Source organism: Chenopodium quinoa, unplaced genomic scaffold (assembly GCF_001683475.1).
Source record: "Chenopodium quinoa cultivar QQ74 unplaced genomic scaffold, ASM168347v1, whole genome shotgun sequence".
NCBI lineage: Eukaryota > Viridiplantae > Streptophyta > Magnoliopsida > Caryophyllales > Amaranthaceae > Chenopodium > Chenopodium quinoa.
In genome coordinates, this window is record NW_018744702.1 from 249,948 (window position 1) to 274,378 (window position 24,431).

The 24,431-nt window shown below is 32.7% G+C and overlaps 1 protein-coding gene, 1 long non-coding RNA gene and 1 pseudogene across 2 annotated transcripts; 2 read left to right on the forward strand and 1 right to left on the reverse strand.

The window, feature by feature from the left end:
* Window positions 1–103: 103 nt before the first annotated feature.
* On the reverse strand, window positions 104–5,870 carry LOC110702754. The gene is made up of 5 exons (XR_002507581.1): window positions 5,548–5,870; window positions 2,573–5,389; window positions 2,147–2,323; window positions 1,083–1,201; window positions 104–312 (listed from the first exon to the last, which is right to left on the reverse strand). It is a non-coding gene; the product is annotated as an uncharacterized LOC110702754 (long non-coding RNA).
* Window positions 5,871–15,806: 9,936 nt separating this feature from the next.
* Window positions 15,807–17,921, forward strand: LOC110702739 (annotated as a pseudogene).
* A 756-nt stretch (window positions 17,922–18,677) lies between these two features.
* LOC110702802 (1-aminocyclopropane-1-carboxylate oxidase homolog 7-like) lies at window positions 18,678–19,347 on the forward strand. The gene is made up of 2 exons (XM_021880549.1): window positions 18,678–18,915; window positions 19,100–19,347. Exons 1-2 carry the CDS (start codon window positions 18,678–18,680, stop codon window positions 19,345–19,347), a joined length of 486 nt encoding a protein of 161 aa, XP_021736241.1.
* Window positions 19,348–24,431: the final 5,084 nt, after the last annotated feature.

The following is a 24,431-nucleotide window of genomic DNA, read 5'->3' on the forward strand; positions in this document are numbered from 1 at the left end:
ATTGAAACCGAACTCCTTGAATCAAAAGCCAACCAAATATAATTATATCAATCACATTTGGTTCTGTACTTTTTTTATAATTATATTGACATATAGCTCCAGAGACAAAAATCTGACCTTAGTTTATATTCCAATTTCATTCTACACCAAAGTCAACTTGTTTGTTAAATGCATTTCCCTTTTTCCTAATTTGTTATCTTTCAACCGTTAAGCAACAATGACTGAAATTTTCAAAGAATGAATAATAAAAAACAATCAGCAAACAACCAATCCACCAATTTTCCAGAAAATCTAACTCGAGCGCTTGAAATCCTGAAAATACAGAATAACTTAAAATAAGTTTGTTTTTCCCAAACAAAGCAGGGAGCAATTAGCCCCATATAGAGATAGAGACAAAGAAAGAGTGAAAGAATCATATAGCCATATAAGACTTAGGCCTTGTTCACTTCACCTTAAAAAAATAATATTAAGTAAAAATAATTTCAATTCAGTAAAAATAAGTTTAGTTCAGTAAAATTAATTTCAGTTCAGTAAAAATAATTTCAATTTAGTAAAAATAAGTTCAGTTCAGTAAAATTCATTTATCTTAAAGAGGAATTATAATAGAAAATCAGTAAAAATAATTTCAGTTCAGCAAAAATAATTTAAGTTCAGTAAAGTTAATTTAAGTTTAGTAAAAATAATTAAAGTTCAACAAATATAATTTTGTTTCAGTAAAAATAATTTAGTTCAGCAAATATAATTTTGTTTCATTAAAAATAATTTCAGTTTAGCAAAAATAAAGTGAAGTAAATAGGGCCTTACACTCTACACCATTCAAAAAAATGGAGCAAGTCCAATTAAATATGAATTGCACTTCTTATGTTTTTACATTATATGTTTTTACAAAGCACTAATTTAAACTAATTACACCCCAGTAATAGTATATTTTATAAAGAAAAGCCTTCAAATAATCAAATGGAATAGGAAATAGAATGAATGAAACTTAATAGACGCTAGTATCTGAAATTTCAAAGCAAATGTAAAACTGCAAACAATAAAGCAAGGGTTATAAGTAGAGAAATGTTTTGTATTGAAATTACCTTGACCTGTAAGAATAACCACTTCTTGGTAATTGAGACTCTCTAATCACTTCATTTCTGCCAAGTCATACTTGGTAACCATTTTCTCCCAAAATTTAGATTCTTCAATGGATTTTAGACTGAAATCGGCAATTTTGAAAAGTTAGTGATTGAGAAGAAATAATAGAGGAGAAAGGGACATGTGGCAAAGAAGAAAAGCTGGAAGAAAAGGATAAAGTAGCTGGAAATAATATTTATATCCCTGCAGTGCACAATGAATATGTTTTCCATTATGATTTAAGTGATTTTGATATTTACATAGATTTCACAGGCTATCATCTCCCAATCTTAGCTTTCGAGTTTTGGCTACTCAAAACTGAATTTCTTTTACATAGATTATTCATCTTAAAGTAGTTATAAAATTAAGAATTACTCAGAAAAAAAAAGGTGTAAAGTTTAAATTACTTCTTCAACGGGAATAGGTATCTCATTTTCTAATGATCCAGAAGTAATAGTAGTAGTAAAACCCCTAGCCACAAGGGATGGTGAGCCTCCAGCGTCAGCACGCAAAAAAAAATATGAGTTTTTTTTTTAAAAAAAAAAAAAAAGAAAAAAAACCCTACAAATATGAGAGGGAGCGCATGGAGGGGATCCATAGCAATTAGACACATGCACACACTACAATTAGTCTGAAACTTTCATTTATTGTCAATTTCCAACAGCTGAGGAGTGAGGATCAACCATTCTCTGGCTTTACCGCTTTAGATGGACAAAATTCAAAGTCTTGCGAAAAAGTCTCCGCTACTAATTTACTGGACAACAGTCAGTGGTCATCACTTATCATATTAAAGATCAGCCAGTAAGCCTCCTTATCAGCCTAAAGATTGTGCTTTCTTTGAATATAGTAATGCCGGTGTAGGTGTATTATTATGACTAAATGCAACTTTCTACAGATCCAACTTTGAGCTCACACAAACTGCTAGATTACAGAATAGTTTACCATGCTTTTCATTAAAAAGCTTAATTGATCAATAAAATTTCTAAAAAAACAAAGGAAAACATAATGATCTTTGCAACGACCATACCTCATCCTTTATCAGACTCTCGGCCTTGTTTAAACTTTAAAGTGTCTCCTCAAGTTCAACCGGCTTAGTTGCAAATCGTGGATCAGCTTCGACATCTCTTGTGATTTGAATCATGGCCCTTGAATTCAGCTGTAGATACTTTATCATATCTCCATATTTTCCAATAAGAACTTCAACCTGAAACATTGTAAGATCATCAATGAAATTCATCGGCAAGTTAATTACTCTTAATTTTTTTTTTTTTTTTTTTTTTTGGGAACAAATAACTACTCTCAATTAATCCTATCAAAGTTGAATACTCTTTTAGGTAAAATTAAGAAATAATGACCAACCTCATTCCAGTAATACTAAAACATGATCACTCATTCCGGTCAAATAATACGGAGTAAGCAATAAATGCTACAAAGAAAAGCTACTCAAAGTCACCTTATAATTCGGAATTTCAATCCTCCAAGTCATGCTTTTATTACCAGAATCAGGATATTGTTGCTAAGTCACAACATCACCTTGTTCTGCACCTTCAGTGGCAGTCGTTTCCGCACCTTTCAGCGGAGCATTATCAGATGAAGGTATCTCAGCATCCCTCTCTTCCGAATCACCATATTTGGCATCAATTTTCTCCTCACCCTCAGTAACCACAGGTTCAGTTTCAGTAACCTCTTGACTTCTTGAGGAACCACCTCTTTATTGCCTTCCTCACCACGTGCCTGATCATCAACAGACGCTTCAATACTCTCAACCACTACCTCGGTTTTGGCATCCACCATAGCATTCCCATTCTCCTCCTCCGGCTTGTGTCCGTTCTCACTTGTTGTATATCCCGCACAACAAAACACATCAATGTCGAAAACATCAAGTCCAAAATAAATGAGCATATTACATACTATAAATTCTAATAACATAATCAAATTAACTCAAACTCAGCAGTCAGCACAAAATAACATTGATTAAATTAACTTCCTATAAAAGCACCAAACAAAAGAAAAATCCAACAATTTATTATTCACCAGATTCGATTCGTCATCCATAGACCCCTCATTCCCCAGATTCGATTCGTCATCCATAGACCCAATTCATTATTCACAACACACAATCAACCCAACTTATTGTTCTCATATGATGCAATATTTTGTAAGCCTTGCAAACGATTCCAACACATTCTAGACTTTCTAAGCAATGATGGATCAAAAGGTCTCAAATTTAGGCTTGGAAATGCAGGTTTAGCTAGTAAAGTTGACAAATTTATGCTGGGTAAGCATAAATCGATGGCTTCCATACTTATTAAAATCCAATTTTGCCAAATGCCATTAACAAAAACTAAACCTATGACATCAAAAATTCAGCAAATCAACAATTCAGAAGCTCAAAACTTAATTCTCTAAATCCCCAAACCTATGATCGTAATATTTTACAAAAATCTAGCAAAATAAGCAACATTGTACTTTCACCATATCTATATGTTTCTCTTTGACTAATGTATGTGATTTATACACAAAGAAAAGCAGTCATATGAGATTTATAATATTTATCTCAATATAAACTTTAAGAATAATTGTAGATAATAAAACATGCCTCATCTTAATGATAAAAGTTGTCTATGTTGGGAAAATTGGTTTACCGGGTCACAAAAATGACACGAAATTGGACAAATTAATACTTCGAGGCCTGAACGAAATTAGTTTCCCAAAGTAATATTTCGACCCTTAATTTACACACCGGGTATCACGAAATTACTAGGAGATACAACGAAGACAATCACAATAGTGTGTAGTATGTTTGTGATCTAATGCAATCAAACTTTGGATAATTTATGATGATGATAATTAAAACAAGCAAAACTAATATAAATGAGAATATGATAGTTACGAAAGTAACTGACCCCATTTTCCTTCCTCCCCTCATCATATGTTAATTAACATATTTATAGAAGCTTTTTAATCATGCCAAAAATCACTAAGTGACTGGCCAAAAGTCACCAAGTGACTGACAAAAAACCAAGCCAAACATTGCAAGGAAAAACCGACTTAACCGTCACTTCAAGTCACTTAGTGTATTGTTTTGCTATATAAGCCAAACGTCACCAAGGAATAACTGTTTGGATTTCCTCTTTACCGAGTTTTAATTTGCTTCTAATTACTTTGCTTTACTTAACCAAACACCTTCACCTATTTACACCTTCACCTTTATCAATTAAGCAAAGCAAACATGAAAAACTGTCTCATACTCTAAATTATTCAATAGTCTATAAATTATCAAAATAGAGGGATAATGTAATTGAAATATGCATACCTCATAATCAAACTGGTTTATCTTCTTCCAACCTCAAAATGCAAGATGAAGCTAACACACCATATCAAGAAGTTTGTTAATGAGTTTTAATGTAGATGTCGCATTTTAAGAATTCCTAAATTAGTTAGCTTGTAGATGCTTTTCTCCCAACAGAGAAAACCAAAGCTAAGGAAGGAAATATTTAAGAGAAACATATGGGGTTTTCCAGGACTTCAATGTAACTTTTTTTTCATTTTTTAGGAACCTCTAATGTAACATTCATATAGTTTGCTTGAATTAGCCCTTAAATTAATACCAAGATTCAAAGTAAAGAAACTATTTAAAATTTGCTTAATTAACAAAAACAAATGGGGTTTTTTGTAGCCTTGTAGACCTCAACTCTCAAATCACATGCAATTCGTTTCCGTTAGGAATATTACAAAAATCACTCGTACAATATAGCAATTTTAGTAATTGCTCATTTGCTCATTAATCCATCTTAGAAAATATCTTAAACTGACTCAACTATCAAATTAGGCTACAAAGACCGAATTAAATATTGCTGTAAAGTATTGAAATTTGGAAAGCACTCGGTTCATCTGATATAACTTCACTAATTTAATTATAGTGCAATGTTTCACCTAAATTGATTACATTCATAAGTATATTATACAATGAAGCTTAGGTTGCGAAATTGATATTCGATAATTACAACAAAAAAATTAAAAAATCGAATCGTGCTGAACATACTCAATCTCTATAATCCCACATCCCCATAATACTCCAGTCTCCAGAAACAAAACAAAAACAGAACAAAATAGAACAAACAATTAAATATTGTAAATCAATGATAAAACACAAATAAAAATAAAGGAGGAGGGGAGGAGGAGAAAAAAAGCTGACCCCTGACCCCAAGAAGCTCAGTCTAAGACTGATTTTGGATTGCCGCCACCGTTGAAACTGCCACATACATGCCTGAGAAGGTGAGAAAAAAGCAAATTTAGCTGCCAAATTTGATAGTGAACAACCCAAATTTGGCGCAGATCGGGAAATACCCAACTGACAATTATATTAATAATGAACCTTAGATTGCCGAAATTGATATTCGATAATTACAACAAATAAATACTTACTTGAGCAACCGCTTAATTGGCGGAGGGAAAGCTCAAAAACTGCTTCAATGAAGAACAAAAATATTAAGAGGAGAGGAGGGAACAATTTTATTTTGGTGTTCCATCCGGTTCACCTTTTTGGGCTAATCTGGATTCGGGATCAGTTTGGGTGGTTAGATTTCAGTCCTTTCTCAATTATTGTTACGGGAGATCGAACACAGGTCCTCCCTACCAAGTATCAACATATTATTGGTAGAGGAGAGAATAATGTGTTGTATATTTGTATGGATTGAATTAGGAGAGGGAAATTTTGTGTAGAACTATTTAGACATAGGTTCATTTGTGAAAAACTGACTGTAGGAAATATTTCAAGCATCCCAAACTTGAATCCACTGTAATCATACATTTAAGTATGGTGGCATCCAAAGGGAAAGAATCTAGAGCAAAAGAGTCGCCCACAAGTTTTAAAAACTTGTAAACCGTTCACAGGGTGAAGGTTACACCCCTTCACGATCCATGAGAACGCTAACTCCATAGTGGTATGGCCATGACTGGATATTTGGAGATGAGGGTATGAATTTAATCTAAAAGAGAAAGAACCCGCCCTATAAAATAGGCCTCTTTTATAATATTAGCCCTAAACCTGTATAATATATGTTGGTTGAAAAATCATGCACAAATAAAACTATTATTGGCGATCACTTGAATTAAAATCAAATTAGCCTAAACCAAATTTTTAATTATCTAATTAGGCGTGATTTCAAGTACAAATTCCCTTTAAACATGCCTAAAAGGCGTGATCAAGCAATAACAATAATATATATCAAGCAATATAATATTAATGATTATCATAAACCCAACAATTATAATCACAATTTCAATCTCAATAAAGCTTAATAATAATAGCAAGATCCTAGGCATGATACTAACATGATTAATAACAAATCATATCATGTCACTAAACAATAAAGATCAAAGTTATAGCTCGAAATTAATATTATAATTTATGATTGGAGATAATTTCAAGATATACTCAACCATATAATATTTGGGTAAATATTATGAGGTATGAATATAATATCTGACCATTTTTAAACATCTTTAAATTCGAATAGAATTAGGATTTAAAAAAAAAGTTTTTTAAAAAAAGGAAAGTTTTTATTCTATTTCAAATTCTTTGAGAAAAGATAATCAAGATCTATTAGAAACTTATAGAAGATTCTAATTAATCCTAATTAGTAATGGAATTCAACCTTTGGACCCTCCTCATTATCATTGGGTCGTAGGTAAAATCCGGTTTGGGCCTAGTTTAGTATTTTGGTCATAACTTCCTCATTATTCATCGAAATTGGGCTTATAATATATCGTTGGAAAGGTCTTTTCGAGCTCAATCCAACTACACCATTATTGGACCCTTATCATGGACCAAACTAATTTGAACTGGACATTTTCATAAATAGAGAAGTTTTTCAAAAAGAGAAAGAAGGTATTTATAAAAAACGACCGCATCACTAGACTTTCCACACTTTCACTTCGTTCGATAATCAATGACGTGAAAAGTATTCATCGCTGGGTTTGGTTTTTGGGGAGACACATTTTTTTTTATTTTTTTTTATTCGTTCGATAATCAATAACTACTCTTTTTTTTTTATTTGTTTAGAGCTACCCGTAAGTTTGGAAACGTTTGGGTGGTACTACCTCATAACGTTTTCTATCCAATTGAGACGTTACTTTGGCCCAATTTTTCACTTTTGTCAATTACAATGGCCAATTAATGCCAAAATAAGCCAAACCCCGAATTCAATTAAACCCCTAAACCATAGAAATCAAAATCCCCAAATATTACTAAATTCATGAACCCTAAAGTGAAAATGTGGGCTCCAGAACGTCTTAATTGGACGGAAAACATTACCGGGTAGTGCTACCCAAACGTTTTCAAACTTGCGGGTAGTTCTAAACAAATAAAATAAAAATGGGTAGTTGTTCACAAATGACCCTATCTTTAGGGTAGTTCTACACAAAATTTCCTAAAGAGAGAGTGTGCGTTAGATATGTGGTGACGAGGAAAAACCGGAAGAAAATGAGGAATTGTGTCAAAAAAATTTGGTGACTCAACACATGAAATGAAATTACACTCAAATGCAAGAAACCCAAACTCTAACATTTTGCCAACCTTATGAACAGTGTTTTTCATTGACTACACACTCATATCACTATTCTTTTTATATTTGACAACTTCCCCCTTTATAAAGAGTTAAAGATATGGATTATAGTAGTAAAGTACCTTAATAATCAAAGAAAAAATTAACATAATCATTTATCAGAATTAAAAACTGAACATTGTCATTTAATATATTTGGTAAAAATAAAAGGTATATAGAACCATTCTCCTTGTTGTACATAGTATTATGATGTTTTGTGTGTTTTTCTTGATACACATCTTTTCTCAATATGTATATCGCTGTCTTCACCTTTCTTAATTAATTAAATTGTTTAACGGGAGATTTAATTTTTGTAAAAAATAATTGGTAGTAAAATCAAACACTATAAACAAAACTAGACAATTAAATGAGTATTTACAAATACAAATATGAACACGTTTTTTAAAATGAACATAGTTAAACATGAAAATGAACTAGTATTAAAATATAAATGAACAAGTATTACAAGTCAAATGAACATCTTTCAATACAAGAATGAACAAATTAAATTTGAATTGATCAATATTCAATATTGGTAATGAACAAGCACTAAAATTCACATCAAGCAAACATTTTTTAATGTGATAAATTACAAGTATTAAAATTAATGAAAATCTTTAGGTAAGAGAATGAATATATTATAAGATTGCAAATAAACATCTTTCAATATATAGGATAATGAACAAGTATTAAATTTCAAATGAACATCTTTCAATATGAGAATGAACATGTTATTTAACTTAAAGAGAATAATGAACACATAAAAAATTTAAATGAATATATATTTATATGTAAAATGAATGCAATAACATTTTAAGATCATAATTACTAGAGCTATATAAAAAATTTATTTTGTCTTAAATTTTACTAATTTTAATTTGAATATTTATCTTTCTACAAATGAACATGAAGTCAAACTAAAATGAACATTTATGATAAATTAAATAAATAGTCAATATTCACCAAATTCAAAAAATATTTTAATTGACAAAATAATAATATTAATTGATTTTTCCTTCTACAAATAATAATATTAATTGAATTTTTTTTTTTTTGGGGTAGGAAATTCTACTTCGTATTTGAAATGTACATTTACGATAACTTAAATTTGCTTGCCAAAATTTTCCAAATTACATTTTTAATTAATGAAATAAGTAATATTAATTTATAATTGATGCTTCAATTCCATAATGATAAATGATAATATGTCTTCGAAATTAGTAATATAATTTGAACATTAATGTTCTACAACTGAACATGAAGTTCATCTGAAATGAACATTGATGGTCAATTAAATTTACTAGCCGAAATTCACCTAATAACAATTTAATTCACAAATACATAATTTTAAATTGACATTTAATTTTCCAATTTGAGCTATCCAATATTCTAACATAGAAAACACTTACGTTGTCGATTCTTTGTTTTCGGTCTTGAAATACTTTTAATTTCTCCGAAATACATTCACTTCTCCATTCTAGAAAAATAGTAAAGGGAAATTCTTTTTGGTGAACTCCAACTTTTTGATTTTCTAAGTGGTAAACGTTCTTAAACTTTATTATCAATGGTAAACCTCAATTATTGATTTTCATTGATAAGTGGTTTTTTAATAAAAATCCTTAACTATAGTTGGTTTTATATTTTTTAAATAATTAAATTATTTTAAAAATATTTTTTTTTAAAAAAAAAAAAAATCAAACCCCTCCCCCTCCCAACCTAGCCACCAGCAGCCCCTCCCCTGTCGACGGCCATGTCTCTGCCGAAGACGCCCGACCTTCCCCATCCTCGGCCGGCGACGCCTGACCTCCCTCGCCCCACCTTCTCTCTTTCCCCAATTCCTCCATCCCGACATCTCCCAAACCCAGATCCCGACAACCCCAATCATCGGCCCCCTACCCAATTCCAACCCCGACCACCAGCTCCCTTCCTTTTTCCCAATTCTGGCCACCCTCTCCCTTCTCCTCCCCATTGCTGGCAACCCCCTCCCTTTACCTCCTCTATTTCAACAACCACCAACCCTAGCACCACCTGTAGTACCACCCATAACCCGTAACCCCAGCACCACCCGTAACCCACTCGATTATTCTCTCTCCTTAACTTGCAACATCATCAAATTTCATCAGAGAACTCATAATTAATAAAAAAAAAACGAAGCCGAAAATTCCTCATTCGTTATATCGATCTACCCATTAATCCCGATGCAAATTTCGCCGTCGATTAGATCCACCTTGCTGGTTTGAATAATGGGTTTTCATGGGGGAGGGGGGAGGTTTCGAGGAAGGGGGTTTGTGGTTCAAGGGGGACGAGACAGGGGGAGGGCAGACGGTTGTCGATGCGGCGCTGACGCCAGGGGAGGAGGTTCTTGGTGCGGCTGGTGCCGGCCTGGGAGCAGGGAGCATCGGGGTTGGGGTATGGGGTGGCAGAAGAGTTGGTTGTGGGATTTTTTTATAAAAAAAATATTAAAATTTATTTCTAAAATAAATGTAAATTTAAAAAACTAACTATGGCTAAATATCTAGTTAAAATTTATCATTAATGTTGTAATTGACTTAATATCAAGGAAATTTTGTGTAGAACTACCCTAAAGATAGGGTCATTTGTGAACAACTACCCATTTTTTTTTTTTTATTTAGAACTACCCACAAATTTGAAAACGTTTGGGTAGCATTACCCAGTAACATTTTCCATTCAATTAAGACGTTATCGGAGTCCACTTTTTTCACTTTTCCCACCCAATTAACTCTCCCAATTTGTATAAAGGTTTTAATTTACCTTAATTAACCTAATTAGGGTTTTAATTAGAATTCATTTTAGGGTTCATGAGTTTAGTATTATTTGGGGATTTTGATTTCTAAGGTTTGGGGGTTTAATTGAATTGGGGTTTTTGCTTATTTTAGAATTAATTGGCCATTGTAATTGAAAAAAGTGAAAAATTGGGCCAAAATAACATTTTAATTGGATGAAAAACATTAGTGGGTAGTGCTACCCAAATTTTTCCAAACTTGCGGGCAGTTCTAAACAAATAATAAAAAAAATGGGTAGTTATTCACAAATGACCCTATGTTTAGGGTAGTTCTACACAAAATTTCCTAATATCAATGATTTAGGTTTACCATTGATAATAAAATTTAAGAACGTTTACCACTTAGAAAATCAAAAAGTTGGAGTTCACCAAAGAGAATTTCCCAACAGTAAAATGACAGTAGACTATAATTATTTTTAGCAACAATACGTATAATCATACAAGTAGTCGATTACATTCTAGAACATATAATCGCAAATAAAAATAGAATAGAAAAAATTGCCACCATCAATCCCAACTTTGCCTCATCCGCCAATATTAATCTCAACTTTAGTTTATTCACTATCACTCCCAACTTTGTACCCTATTAATTTTTATCACCTCCAACTAACCGGTCATCCAACCTAATATTATAGGTTACAAGACACGTGTCATCATATGATTGGCTTAAATAAATTTAAAAAAAAAAAAACAAAAAAAAAACCCAAAAATTAAAACCCTAACCCCTACCCCACCAGTTGGCACCCCCTGCCACCATCGACAGGCGACATCCCCTACCTCCTCCGGCCACCTTACCTTCCCCCTCCCCTTCCCCATCCCTTTTCCATCTCTGGCACTGCCACTCCTGTTGTCGCCTCTAGTGGTGATGTGGTCGTGTTGTTGGATCTGCTTCCTGCTGACACAGTTGATGCGGCAACTGCTGCTGCTGCTGCCACCTTCGGTGGTAGCGGTATTGCGGCGGTTGCTGCTGCTGATGTTGTCGTCTACCACCCTGGATCTCCCTTCCCTCTCCGTTTTCGCCAACACCTCATCCACATCCAACTCCATCAACCACCCTCCATCTCCCTTCCCTATCCGTTTTCGTCGCCTTCCCCGTTGGTTTCATCCCCTTCCAATTCCGACATCCCCTAACCCTTCCCCCACCGTTTCCGCCCCTTCCATTCCCTTTCATGGCGGATTCCGCCCTTCCTTCCTTTCCCCGTTCAATTTCAATCACCTTGTTGCATTCTCCGTTGAATTTCGACCATCCCCTTCCCTTCCCTTCCCTTCCCTACTTCGACTCCGCCGTCTTTAAGGTGGCTGCCATTATGGGTGGTTTCTTTTGTTTTTAAAAAAATATTTGACCAATCACATGGTGACATGTGTGGAAAAAAATCCAACTCATAAATGTTAACTTGTTTAACCGGTTGCAAGTCACTTGGGAGTGATAAAAATTAATAGTGTACAAAGTTGGGAGTGATAGTAAAAAATAGAAGTTGGATTAATAATGGCGGATGGAGCAAAGTTGGATTAATAATGGTGACAAAGTTGGGATTAATGGTGACAACTTTTCCGAATAATTCAGGGTTTGTTTACGCAATTTTTTTTTTTGTTCGAAAAATGAACAAAATACTTACTAATTCGGAGATTGATGTTGCGATTGAAGAATTTCCTCGCTGATGCTAGACAATTAAAGTATTTTGTAGCAATTTTGTATTGTATTAGCTTGAAACATTTAAGAATGAAAGTTTTGATGAGAGAGAAAATGCTAGGAAAATAATGAATAGGAAGGTTGAAGAGAGAGAAAATGAATTTTGAAATTTAAATAAATGGTGTTTATTATTATTGTTGTTGTTGTTGTTGTTGTTGTTGTTGTTGTTGTTGTTGTTGTTGTTATTATTATTATTATTATTATTATTATACATGGGGTAGGGGGAGATTAATTTGCAGCTATTGCATATAGTGGGGGTAAATGAATAGTGAGGGAATGAGGCTAAACAGTAGCGTACCAAATTCAATGGGGGGGGAGGAAGGGTAGGTTGCTCTACCTACTCTAGGGTGTAGGTGTCAACTATTAGGTTTAAGGCTATAGTTATGAAAACTGGAAATTAGGCTAAGATATGTGGATTGTAAGTTAAGACAAGTGTTTGGGCTACTGAAATGGCTAGAATAGCTTATGATCATGATAGAAAATGAAATTACGGATTTCAAAACAAGAATCAAGTGTTCCTGTCTTTCAATACTCTACTCGAACCAAATGGTAGTGAAAGGTTTCACTCATCATCGGGTTTCAGTCGAGGATACATTTTTAGGTGTCTAAAGCAATGCACAAATTTTTTTAATACATAAATTCATGAAAAGATAATTTTCTTAATTAGATCATAAAACATTTAATTTATTTTCTATTGCTTGTTAGAAAAAAATAATTTTTATTATTTATATATAATTTATAATGTGATTATAAATATGATATTTCATTTGTTAGATATTATAATAAAATAATTAATGTTAAAAGTTTTTGTTCTTTTTTAAAATATATAAATCCTAAATCACTATTTGTAGTGTATAATTTGATAATTGAAATTACACTCTCAAATCTCATTCCTTTATTTTTCGATCTTATGTGGAATTGATTTTTAAATTCTAAAATAAAATATCATTTTTTTCACAGGTCAAAATAATGTCTTTGTATATGTTATCTCATTTGTCGGATATTAGGATAATATTTTTAATGTTAAAAGATACTTTTTATTTAATAAATTTAAATCAAATCACTATTCATAGTTATTTTTACTTACATGACTCATCAAAATAAATCTTAAATCTCATTCGTTAATTTTACTTACGTGGCGATTGTTTTTTTTTTTTAGATTCTAAAATAAAAATGAATATCATTTTTCTTTGGTTGAAAAAAAAAATCTTTGCTTATGTGGCGCCCCGAACACTCCCAAAAAATGTCTCTTTTATTTATTTGTATATACTAGAATGTACCCATGCCAATGCATGGGACATATGTATGTTTAGGGAAAAAAAATTAGTATAAGTGGAAGTTATATATTCTTTTTGGAAGGAAGTTATGGTTTTGTTTTAAGTTAATTATTTGGAGTTGTAGGAGTTATTTGGAAGTTATTTTCCAAAAAAAAAGCATGAGAATTAAGAGTTGGGGTTTTGGAGTGCTGTAGTTAAGTGTTGCAAAATAACTCTTAAATTATATATAAGATAAGGTTGTTCATTGTATTTTAATTTTAATTTATGTATTGTAATTTTATTAATAAGCATTAATGAGGCAAATGAATTCACCAAATTACTTCTTGCAAAAGGTCAAATGAAATCACGAGAAAAATACTAAAACTATATCTCACTTAAAGTTGGCAAGGATTTTTGTGGCAATCCAAATTATACATTATTTTTTCCTTTGGAAAAATTGCCCGGAATAATCCCACCTATGGGCCGTCCGCTGAAAATATCCCACCTTTATACCCACTCCGCTAAAAATGGTCCCATTTTACTTGGAACCGGTTGAGCAGGTAATTTTTTTTTAAGTAGAATTTACATGTGTCGCTCCTTGATTAGTAAAAAAAAAAATAGTAAAAAACACCACCACCACCTAAGCCACACCAATTCAACCACCACCACCCCAACCTAAACCCTAGAACCACCATTCCACCCACACCTGAAACCACCGCGCTGACCGGAATCGGGACAGGGGAGTTCGACGACGCGGCTACAAACGGTGGACGAGGGAGATTGACGTGACTGAACGCAATATGGGGATGGGGAAAGTCGGGTGTCGGAGCTGGGTTTAAGGGAGTTGGTGGGTTTTCGCGGACGGAGCCTAGGTTTAAGGGCTGGGTTTTCGCGGACAGAGCCTGGGTTTAAGGGCTGGGTTTTCGCGGGGGAAGGAGTGAGGGAAAGGGTTGGTGGTTCGGGGGAGGGTAAGCCGGAGCTGGGTTTAAGGGCTGGCTCGTCGGAGCCGCGTGAATGGGGTTGGCTTGGTTTCGTGAGGGTTTGAGGGTGGTTCATGTGGAGGTTCGTGAGGGAGGGAGGGGTTCGAGAGTGGATCAGGGGAGGGGTCCGACTATGGTTCAGGGTGGGGGTGGCAGGGGAGGCCGGCGCGCCGGGAATGGTGGCAGGGGAGGCCGACGCGCCGGGATTGGTGGCAGAGGAGGTGGTTTGGTTGGTGGGTGGTTTCTATATTTATTTAAAAAAAAAATTAATTTTTTTTAAAACTTTATTTTTTGGACTAATCAGGTGCCGACACGTGGCTAGTAACTTGCTATAACAAGTTAACTAACCGGTTGGGACCATTAAAAAAGATCGGGGGGGTAAAGGTGGGATTATTTAAAAATAATCCAAAGGTGGGATTATTTTCAGCGGACGGCCCAAAGGTGGGATTATCCGGGGCAATTTTTCCTTTTCCTTTTGTGGATATAAATGAATGAAGCTAAAGAAATATGATATCCAAGCTAAAGAACTACTCCCTCCGATTTTTTAGTACAACACTTTCTATAATCGACCTTTTTTGTAAAAATGCAACACTTCTTGAATATAAATAATCCAAATTATTTTATTATATTTCACTCCTCACATGGTCCCCACTCTTATCCTTTCTTCTCTCACATTGTTACTTTAACATAAGCTATCAGAAAATACAAATATACCTTTAAGTTAAATAATTTTTGTTCATCACATAGCAATTTTGTGAATACCTTAACAATTTTATATCAAAAGTAGGCCTACAATTGATGACAACTAGGTAAAGTTGTTGATTTATTTACCAAAAACAAAAATTATTTATCACAAAGATAAACTTGAGCATCCTCATAATCTATTCATCCACAATTACTTTTTGTTATCATTTTTTATTCCCAATGAACCTACGCGTACACAAAATTTTAACAAATTTAACTCAACAACATAAAGTACCGTATTAGACAAACTGTTGAATTATTTGGAAAAAAAATATAGGTGTAACTTGTAATCAAACTAAGTGTATGGCGTGAAGAGTATGCAAACTCGTCAAATAATTGATTAAACAAGACAATCTAACTAATTTTTTATAGCTCTAAGAAATTATTTTTTTATTGGTTTATTTGCTTGATTTTTTCTCACTTGATAAAGAAATGGCATCATGCCGACATTTTATGCACTAGTTTAGTTGTCTAGTATTTATTTCCAATTAATGAGGTGTACATGGACAAGCAAGTTGGTTATGCCTTGATTTCCTCATACATCTAATCCACTAATATTATATAATGTATGATTCTTCTCATAGTTTTCATCAACTCTAAATTAATCTAAGCCAAAAACAAAACTCTTTACAAGGAAAGATTTTAGGATCTAATGAACACCCAAATTTCCCTCAATGAAACACAAATTCGCTATGATCGTAATGATGAACTCAAAGCGTTCGATGAAGGAAAACTTGGGGTTAAAGGGCTTAAAGATGCTGGAATCAAAAAAATTCCTAACATGTTTGTTAGACCACTAGAGGATCGTTTGAAAGATTTTGGTACAAGTTGCGAAAATATAAGTGTGCCAATAATAGACTTTTCTTATCTTAGTGAAAATAAAGATCAGACTGTTGAGATTACTAAGAAAATTATTATGGCATCAAAAAAATGGGGGTTTTTTTCAAGTTATAAACCATGGGATTCCAAATAAACTAATAAAAAGAATGATATACCGAAATCGAATGTTTCATGAACAAGATGTTGAAATTAAGAAAAAAAATTTATAGTCGCGATTTTCAATCAAAGCATGTGTACTTTTTTAGCAACCATGACTTGTACCAGTCAAAGGCTGCAAATTGGAGGGACACTTTGTATGTCAACGCTCGAAATACCGGCGGTGAAGTTGATCCTACAGAGTTGCCTCTTATCTGTAGGTATATTTATGTCTTTCTCACACGACGTACACTTATTTATCTTCCAAATTTGATTTACAAAATTGGGGCTATTATGCATAATATATATATAATTTGATCCCTCCTTACCCTTAAAAAGTCTCAATTCACCCATAAGCTTTGTCTCTTATTACAAATCTCTTATTGAAAAAAAAAATTATACATTTTACCTTTACTTAATTTTAATTTCTTTTAAACATCCAAACCTAACTACCAAATAATAATAGAACCAAGTATAATAATGAGAACCAAGGCTAAAATGAGAACTAGGAACTAATCTAAGCCCTTAGATCATGTTAATCAAACAGTCCACATGCTTCCGTGTCATAAATGACATTATTCGTAATATTTTAACTTTACAAAGTAGTTTCCAATTTCTTATCTAAAAAGTAAATGAAAAATTAGTAATTAAAAGTAAATAAAATCTATCATAAAGTAAAATTGCCTTAAAAGTCCAAAAAAAAAATGGAATCAGTTTAAGAGATTGCATAATTATAAGAATGTTATTGAACACCTTATTCGTCCGATTAGATTGATTTAAGGGTCTAGATTAGTTCCTAATTCTGATATTTATTATGTGTGTATGCATATATGTATGTATACCTTTAAACAACCAACCTCCACCCTAATTTTTATTCTACTTCTTAACACCTACACCAATGGCTTTTAATTGGAGGGCAAAGGGCATAATATTATTTTTAGCCCATATACATAATTTGTCTTCTAATTAAATATAAAAAAAAGTGCATTAAGCTTTAATTTAGTTTGTGAGCAAATTAGTAATATATGTAGAGATGGAAATGGCTCCTGAATTGTATCCTAATCATGTGAATCTAGTTCCATTTTATAGGATTAAAAATCTTCTAATTTTAGACCAACGGATTCAGAACAATTTTCCACGGACAAGACCTACGTCTAGATTTTGCTTTTGACATCTAGATTCGATCAGTAAACCTATTTCATAATTTATCAAAACAATATTCACTTATTTATATTTTTCCTTTACGAAGGTTTTTTTTTCTTTTGTTTTTTTATAAAAAGTTTTTAAATTAGTACTTAAAATTACAGTTGATAAATGGTTCACTAATTTACTAATTTGAATCATAATTAATATAATAAAAAATTTCTTCATTTTTAAATAAAAAAACTTCATTCTAACTTTCATTTGCTTGGGTATAATCTAATCTATATTATATAATGTTTAATTTGACTTTCCTAATAAAAATTAAAATATACTAAATTCATTTCATATTGTTTGCAACTTTTACCAAATGTAGATGCTACCTAATACTTGCAGCAAATGTTTTCCTTCCCTTTTAGGATGACATTGATCTATATCTGTCTTCTCAACACATGCATCAATAATTTTTCTCTCTCTATGTTATACTCTCAAGCAAATTTTGCATTGGAATCCTAGAGGCACTCCAAAGTTCCAAATTATATGTAACAGAAATAATATTTACACATTAAGTTTTATTTCTTATAATGTTGTTTATATGTAACTTCTTTATTTCTATAATTAACATCGTTCATTTCTTTTTAGTTGATACTTTTAGGCTTTGGGCACTATACACATAAGTTACTTTGACTTTATTTTATGATTTATTCTTATGAAAAAATGTATTCATTTATCTCAATCACTATATTTCAAATATCAATATTATATAAAGTTCAAAAGTATATGTTGGAAAATATGGCTTAATGAAACGTTTAATTATAATGGCATAGGAGAATCATTTTTTAAAAAAGGTTATTTTTTTATTTTGGAAAATTGATGGTGCAAGCATGTAAGTTTAATAAATGAACTAAAAAAAATATATTATTTTTCACTTGATTTATTGTCAAAGAAATATATAAAATAATAACTATTTAACAACAAATAAAATTACATATGGATTCGATGGATCTTGATTTGAATTTGAAAAATCTCGTCAAATCTGCGGCATTGAGAGAATACATGTAGATCAAAAGAATTCGTTCTAGATGCATACCGGTGACATCCTTCAATATAAGAAGCAACAGATTATTAAGCTAGTATATATGTTAGCCTTTGAATTTTTATTATAATATGTGTAAATAAAGTCACCTATGGATTTCTTCTTGACAAGTGCAAACTTTAACGCAAGTTTAGTTGATTTACAAGTCAATTGATTTTGAATTATATATATATATATATATATATATGTATATATATAATTCTTTTTGCAGAGATGTGACATTGGAGTACATTAATCACATTCATAAGATTGGTGATCGCATACTTATGTTAATATCAGTAAGTCTTGGACTTGAGCCTGAGTGTCTTGGAAATATGGCAAAATGTACAAAAAGTTGGGCTTTAGCTAACAATTATTACCCACCATGTCCAGAACTAGAATTGACTATGGGAACCGACGCTCATGTTGATACTTCATTTATCACAGTACTCTTACAAGACAATATTGGTGGACTCCAGGTTCTTCATGAAAACAAATGGGTTAATATTGAGTCTGTTACCGATGGTTTGATTGTTAACTTTGGAAATATACTTCAAGTTTTGTTTTTATACCTTATTAACTTTGTTTTTATACTTCAGGTTTTTTCAATTAGATTGCTTTGAAAATTTCAAGTATTATATTGTTGTGATACAATACTTATAACTCTTATCTTATATTTTACAAATAATAACAAATGATTTGATAAAAGGTGCTTGTCATAGAGTGATTACAAAAAGTGTTAGACCAAGGCTTTCAATTGCAATATTTTTTAATGGTGTTATCTCATCCGAGAAGATACATGGTCCAATAAAGGAGCTAACATCTAAAGAAAATCCACCTATTTATAGGAAATTCTCAACTGACAAGCTTGTCAAAAACTTTTTCTCTAAATCACTTGAAGATGTTGGATCCAATCTAGATTACTTCAAATTTCAATCTCGCGATGATGACAACTGATATAGTAGATGTGTTATTAAATTGTGTTTATAGTTACATAATAAATAATTTTATATGATACTTGTGTAATGTTATCTTTACAATTTCATGAGACACCATTTGTTACTATGTATTTTTTAGTGATCATATTTGTAGCATTTTTTTAATGGAATAGGGAGGGTGATTTCTAGGGGTGCTCATAACCGGATACCCGGGATTTTGTGTACCCGGAAGTGCGGGTAGTGATTTGGGCGGCCATTACCCGACCCGGTAAAAGCGATCCTCACTGGGTACCCGGTATTTTAATATATGTTTTTTTTCATTTTTTTTTAAAAAATAAATTATGTTGTACATGGCTTTAAAACCTGATATTTTTATGTATTTCATTAAAAACAGAAACTGATGTGTTTTTTTTACAAAAAAAAAACCCTACTGTTTTCACAAAAAAAAAAAAAAAATTATGTGTTTTTCGATAAAAAAAAAAGATCCGGCTTCTACCAAGGCATCAATAAAGAAATTCAGCTTCAAAAAAACCTGCTTCCACCAAAAAGAAAACCTACTGCAATTTATTGAACGAATTGAGGTGCGACTGAGTAAGGGTCTGATGGAGGTTCGGTGGTCGCGGACTGACAGAGGTGCGGTGTTTGTCTGAGAGTGAGGTATGATGGTTGCCAAGAGTGAGGTTGGTGGTCGCCACAAGTGAGGTACGGTGGTCGCGTGTTTGAGAGATGAGAAAGAAGAGAGGTAAGGTGTGTAAATGAAACGACTACTCACTAAGCCCAGTAAAGTGGGTATTTAGTAAGTAACCCTAAGTCCCTAATGGAGTAAAGTGCCATCCAACCAAGAAAAAAAAATCCGGGTATTTAACGAGTACCCGTGACACTCAAAGGGCGGCCCATTACTCGACCTGCAAATCTAATATTTTAGCACGTCGAGTGCCTCGACCCGCAAAAATGGCAAAAATTCAACGAATACCCGTTGAGTATTTTGCGGGTTAGCGGGTCGGGTCAAACAGGTCAGGTCTTTTTGAACACCCTTAGTGATTCGCAATACAAGTATTAGACACACTAAATTATTGGCATCACTTTTGAACCAATTAATATTTATATTTTTAACAAAAATGGATTGTAATTTTTATCCATATATAATACGGTCTTAGTAATTTTAATGTTTGTTATCCTCATACTCATATAGCTACACTTAACACATTACATAAGAATAGGTTATTTATAACCTAATGATGAGTAACCTTTCATCGCCATTTTGTCGGATTGCATATCAGATCAGAGAATTCTTTGATTTCCTTTATCCTAGCCCTTTTCCTTTTTATAACCCCTAAACCATTTTATTTAAACCCATTTAAGCCCATACCCTATTGTCATGCAAAATTGTTTTTGAGCCTCATAATTTTTTTTCAAACCTTATGTGGTTTAATAGCTCTTGAAATAAGCTTTCCAATGATGGATATGTCATAATAAGCCCAACTCTGATTTAAAACGAATGAGATACACGTAAAATACTAGATTCAAGCCAAAATCGACACCCTTGCACGATTTTGTTCATATAAGAAAATCTAAAGTTGATTTTGACTTAATTCTAATTGAGCTAGAAAGCAAAATGCAAGATCTTCCCAATGGTATCTTATTTGACTTATTCTGTGTTTGGATTTAAAAGTTATGGAATTTTTAACAAACTGCGTACGACCTGTTTTAACGCGCCGCGCATTCGTGCAATGTCAATTTCTATCATGTCATGTCCACTGAAATGTGGAATGCCGCTTTACGTCCATGTAATCTTTTTCATTTTTCTCGATTTTTCGTGTAAAATCGTGTACATCTGCCTTGCCACATCATTTTTCCACGTAATGTCAAATGCTAATGATGTGTAACGTTAATTTTCGATGTGGCATGTTAATCCTTTGCCAGCTTTATCTTTCTTCTGCATCCTTGCCTATAAGGATCCTAGGCACCGATTAATACGTATAACCAGCCCAATTTTACACTTTTAATATTATTCATCATTATTCCTTTAAGCATTTCAAAGAGACATTTAGGCGTGAAAGGTTGATATCTTGACAAATCTAAACTCTATTTAAATTTAGATTAATTTAAATTCATAAACTTTTTGAAGTCACTAACATTATTTCATTCACGATCTATAGACACCTAGTTGTGTCTCCCCAACTCAAACTCGATGATGAGTGAGCTTTCACCGCCATTTAATCAGGTTGTGTATTAGATCTGTGAATTTCTTGAACTCTTAGCCCATTAATTTCTATTGTAATCCACCTAATCCAATCCATTTGTAGCCCAAATATCCATGTAAACCTTTTTCTTAGCCCTAATGATCCATAACCCTTAGCCTATTTTTCTCTTTTCTTAATCGCATTCCAAAACCGAGAATAGCCCTTGAAATAAGTTTTTCAACGATATTTCATAAGCCCAATTCCAAATTAAAACGAATGAGATATGAGCTAAAAACTACCCTAGACCCAAAATCGACATCCTTGTACTCAAGCGTCCATATCTTAAAACATACAAATGATTTTGACCTAATTTGAATTTTTTTAGAAACTATATTTCTAGATATTTCTAACGATATATTTTTACCGCGAGCGGCATAAGTTGACATGGCTTGTCATTTTCCTTTTTGGTGTGCCAGTTTTCTTTTCATTTTTAATCCCTTCCGCATTTCAGCCTATTTTAGGGTTTCAATTAGCAACATTCAAGATCTAAAACTCTTATTCCAGACTTTCACTTTTAATACTCCCAAAAGCAATTCAAGAAACGAACCTTAGCAATACTCCTAGTTATTCTCTTAAACAAAGACTTAAAAAGTTAAAAACTCTAAGGGTTTGACGAATCTTATCTTAGTTGTCAATAAGTAGTGGATACAAACCAGGTTAGCTGTCAATGTAATTGTTAATAGTACGAGTATTTGGCAAAATTAAAATAGTAATTGAAATGTTAAATAATTACAATTGAAATCCATACATAATAAGGCTTGTAAGCTATATAATAACACTAGATCTTCAAATTTTAGCAAAATCTAAAGAATTAACACAAAAATTAAAGGGATAGTACTTTAATCCTTTAAATAATAATAGAGGGTCACTTTCTAGTCACAACTAGAAGATGATCACAGATCAAACAAGCAACGCTAAGAGGATTAATTCCTACTAATTTAATAAAGCAAAACACACACTCTTTAAAAAAGCAACACTCAGAGAATTAATTCCTACTAATAAAACAAAACACACATTCTCCAAAAAAAAAAAAACCTTTATTTATATGCACCTACATTTATAGAGCGAAAAACCTTGCTAAGATAATATAGGAAACTAATAATCATAACACTAAGATAAGATAGAATAAGAATCTTATTCTTAATTTATCCTCTAATCATATTTGTAACCAACTACTAATTCAATCCTAACATAACTGAATCAAACAAATAACTATCCTAATAATCTAAACCCTTATAGCCTAAAATAATAATAATAATAATAATGATGATGATGATGATGATGATGATGATAATAACAATAATAACAACAACAATAATAATAATAATAATGTAGACACCCATTTGTGTCTCCCCAAAACCAAACCCATTGATGAATACCTTTTGCGTCGAACCATAATCGAATGAAGTGAAAGTGTGAAAAGTCTAGTGTTGCGGTTAGTTTTTATTAAAAAAATTTCTTTCTGTTTTCGAAAACCTGCTCTATTTTATGAAAACGTCCAATACAATTTAGTTTGGTCAATGATAAGGGTCCAATAAAGGTGTAGTTGGATAGGGCTCGAAAAGAGCTTTCCAACGATATATTATAAGCCCTATTCCGATGAATATTGAGGAAGTTATGGTCAAAATACTAAACTGGGCCCGGTTTGATTCTTACATACGGCCCAATGATCTAGAGGAGGGCCTATTGTCAATTACCATTCCTAAAGCTATTAGGATTGATTATAGTCTGCTCGAATGTTCTAGAAGGTTCTCTTAAATCCTAATGGAGTTAGGATTGATAATTATGTTTTAGAGTTACTTGGAACAAAATAAGTGTTTTTACGAAAATACGATTTTACCCTTTAAACACGGATTTGACGACTTAATTATATTGAGAAGTGGATTCCGCGTACATAACGTGTATTTTCCCACGCAGCGCAGTGCGTCGCTTGGCAACGGAGCCTGTCGCCTGCCGACGATCCTGTCGTCTGGTGACAGGTGGCAGTTTTATTCCGTGTTGAACTCGATCTATTTTCTATACTATTTTTCTATAAATAGGGTCTCTGGACCTTCATTTTGAAATCATCTACAATCTATAATCACCTAATTCTCTCTCTTCTCTCTTGAGCAATACATGCTTTCTTTCTCTCTCTCTTTCTAAAATAGCTTTTACAAACACAATTCCGCATTCACAAGATCTAGAAACACCTAGCCAAGTGAAGTTGCCTTCGCCCTTGTAGGGAATATTTCATGCATCATAACCCGAAGCTTGAACCCCACTGTGATCATACACTTAAGTATGGTAGTGTCCAAAGGGAAAGAAAAGAGAGTAAAAGAGTCGCCAACAAGTTTTAGGAACTTGTAAACCCAAAACGATCTAAGAGATCGTCAACTCCATAAGGTCTGGAACCAAACAGGGTTCGGGGATGAGGGTACGAATCAAAACTACAAAAGAAAGGACCCGCCCTATAAAATAGGCCTCTACTTTGTTCTGCTCGTATTCATGTGCGCTTTTCGACTAACATGCAATCATTAGATTTAGCCCTAAACCTGTTTAATCTACGTTAGTTGAATATTAATGCACAAATAAAACTATTATTGGCGATCACTTGAATTAAAATCATATTAGTCTAAACAAAATTATTAATTATCTTATCAAGCGTGATTTCAAATACAAATTCCCTTTAACAAGCATAAAGGCGTGATAAAGCAATAACAATAAATATAAATCAAGCAACATAATAACAAGCATAATGATAATAATAATAAAAATCATGTTAAGGCATAATAAAGCTTAAATATAATAGCAAGATCGTAGGCATGATACTAACAAGATTAATAACAAATCCTAGCATGTCACTAAACAATAAAGATCAAAG

What these genes read in the sequence shown, in the direction of transcription:
- LOC110702802 (XM_021880549.1), top strand. Translation starts at nt 18,678, where the DNA reads ATGTTAATATCAGTAAGTCTTGGACTTGAGCCTGAGTGTCTTGGAAAT. An exon ending in TATTGAGTCTGTTACCGATG is followed by an intron (nt 18,916 to 19,099) that starts GTTTGATTGTTA and finishes ATTTGATAAAAG; the next exon opens with GTGCTTGTCATAGAGTGATT.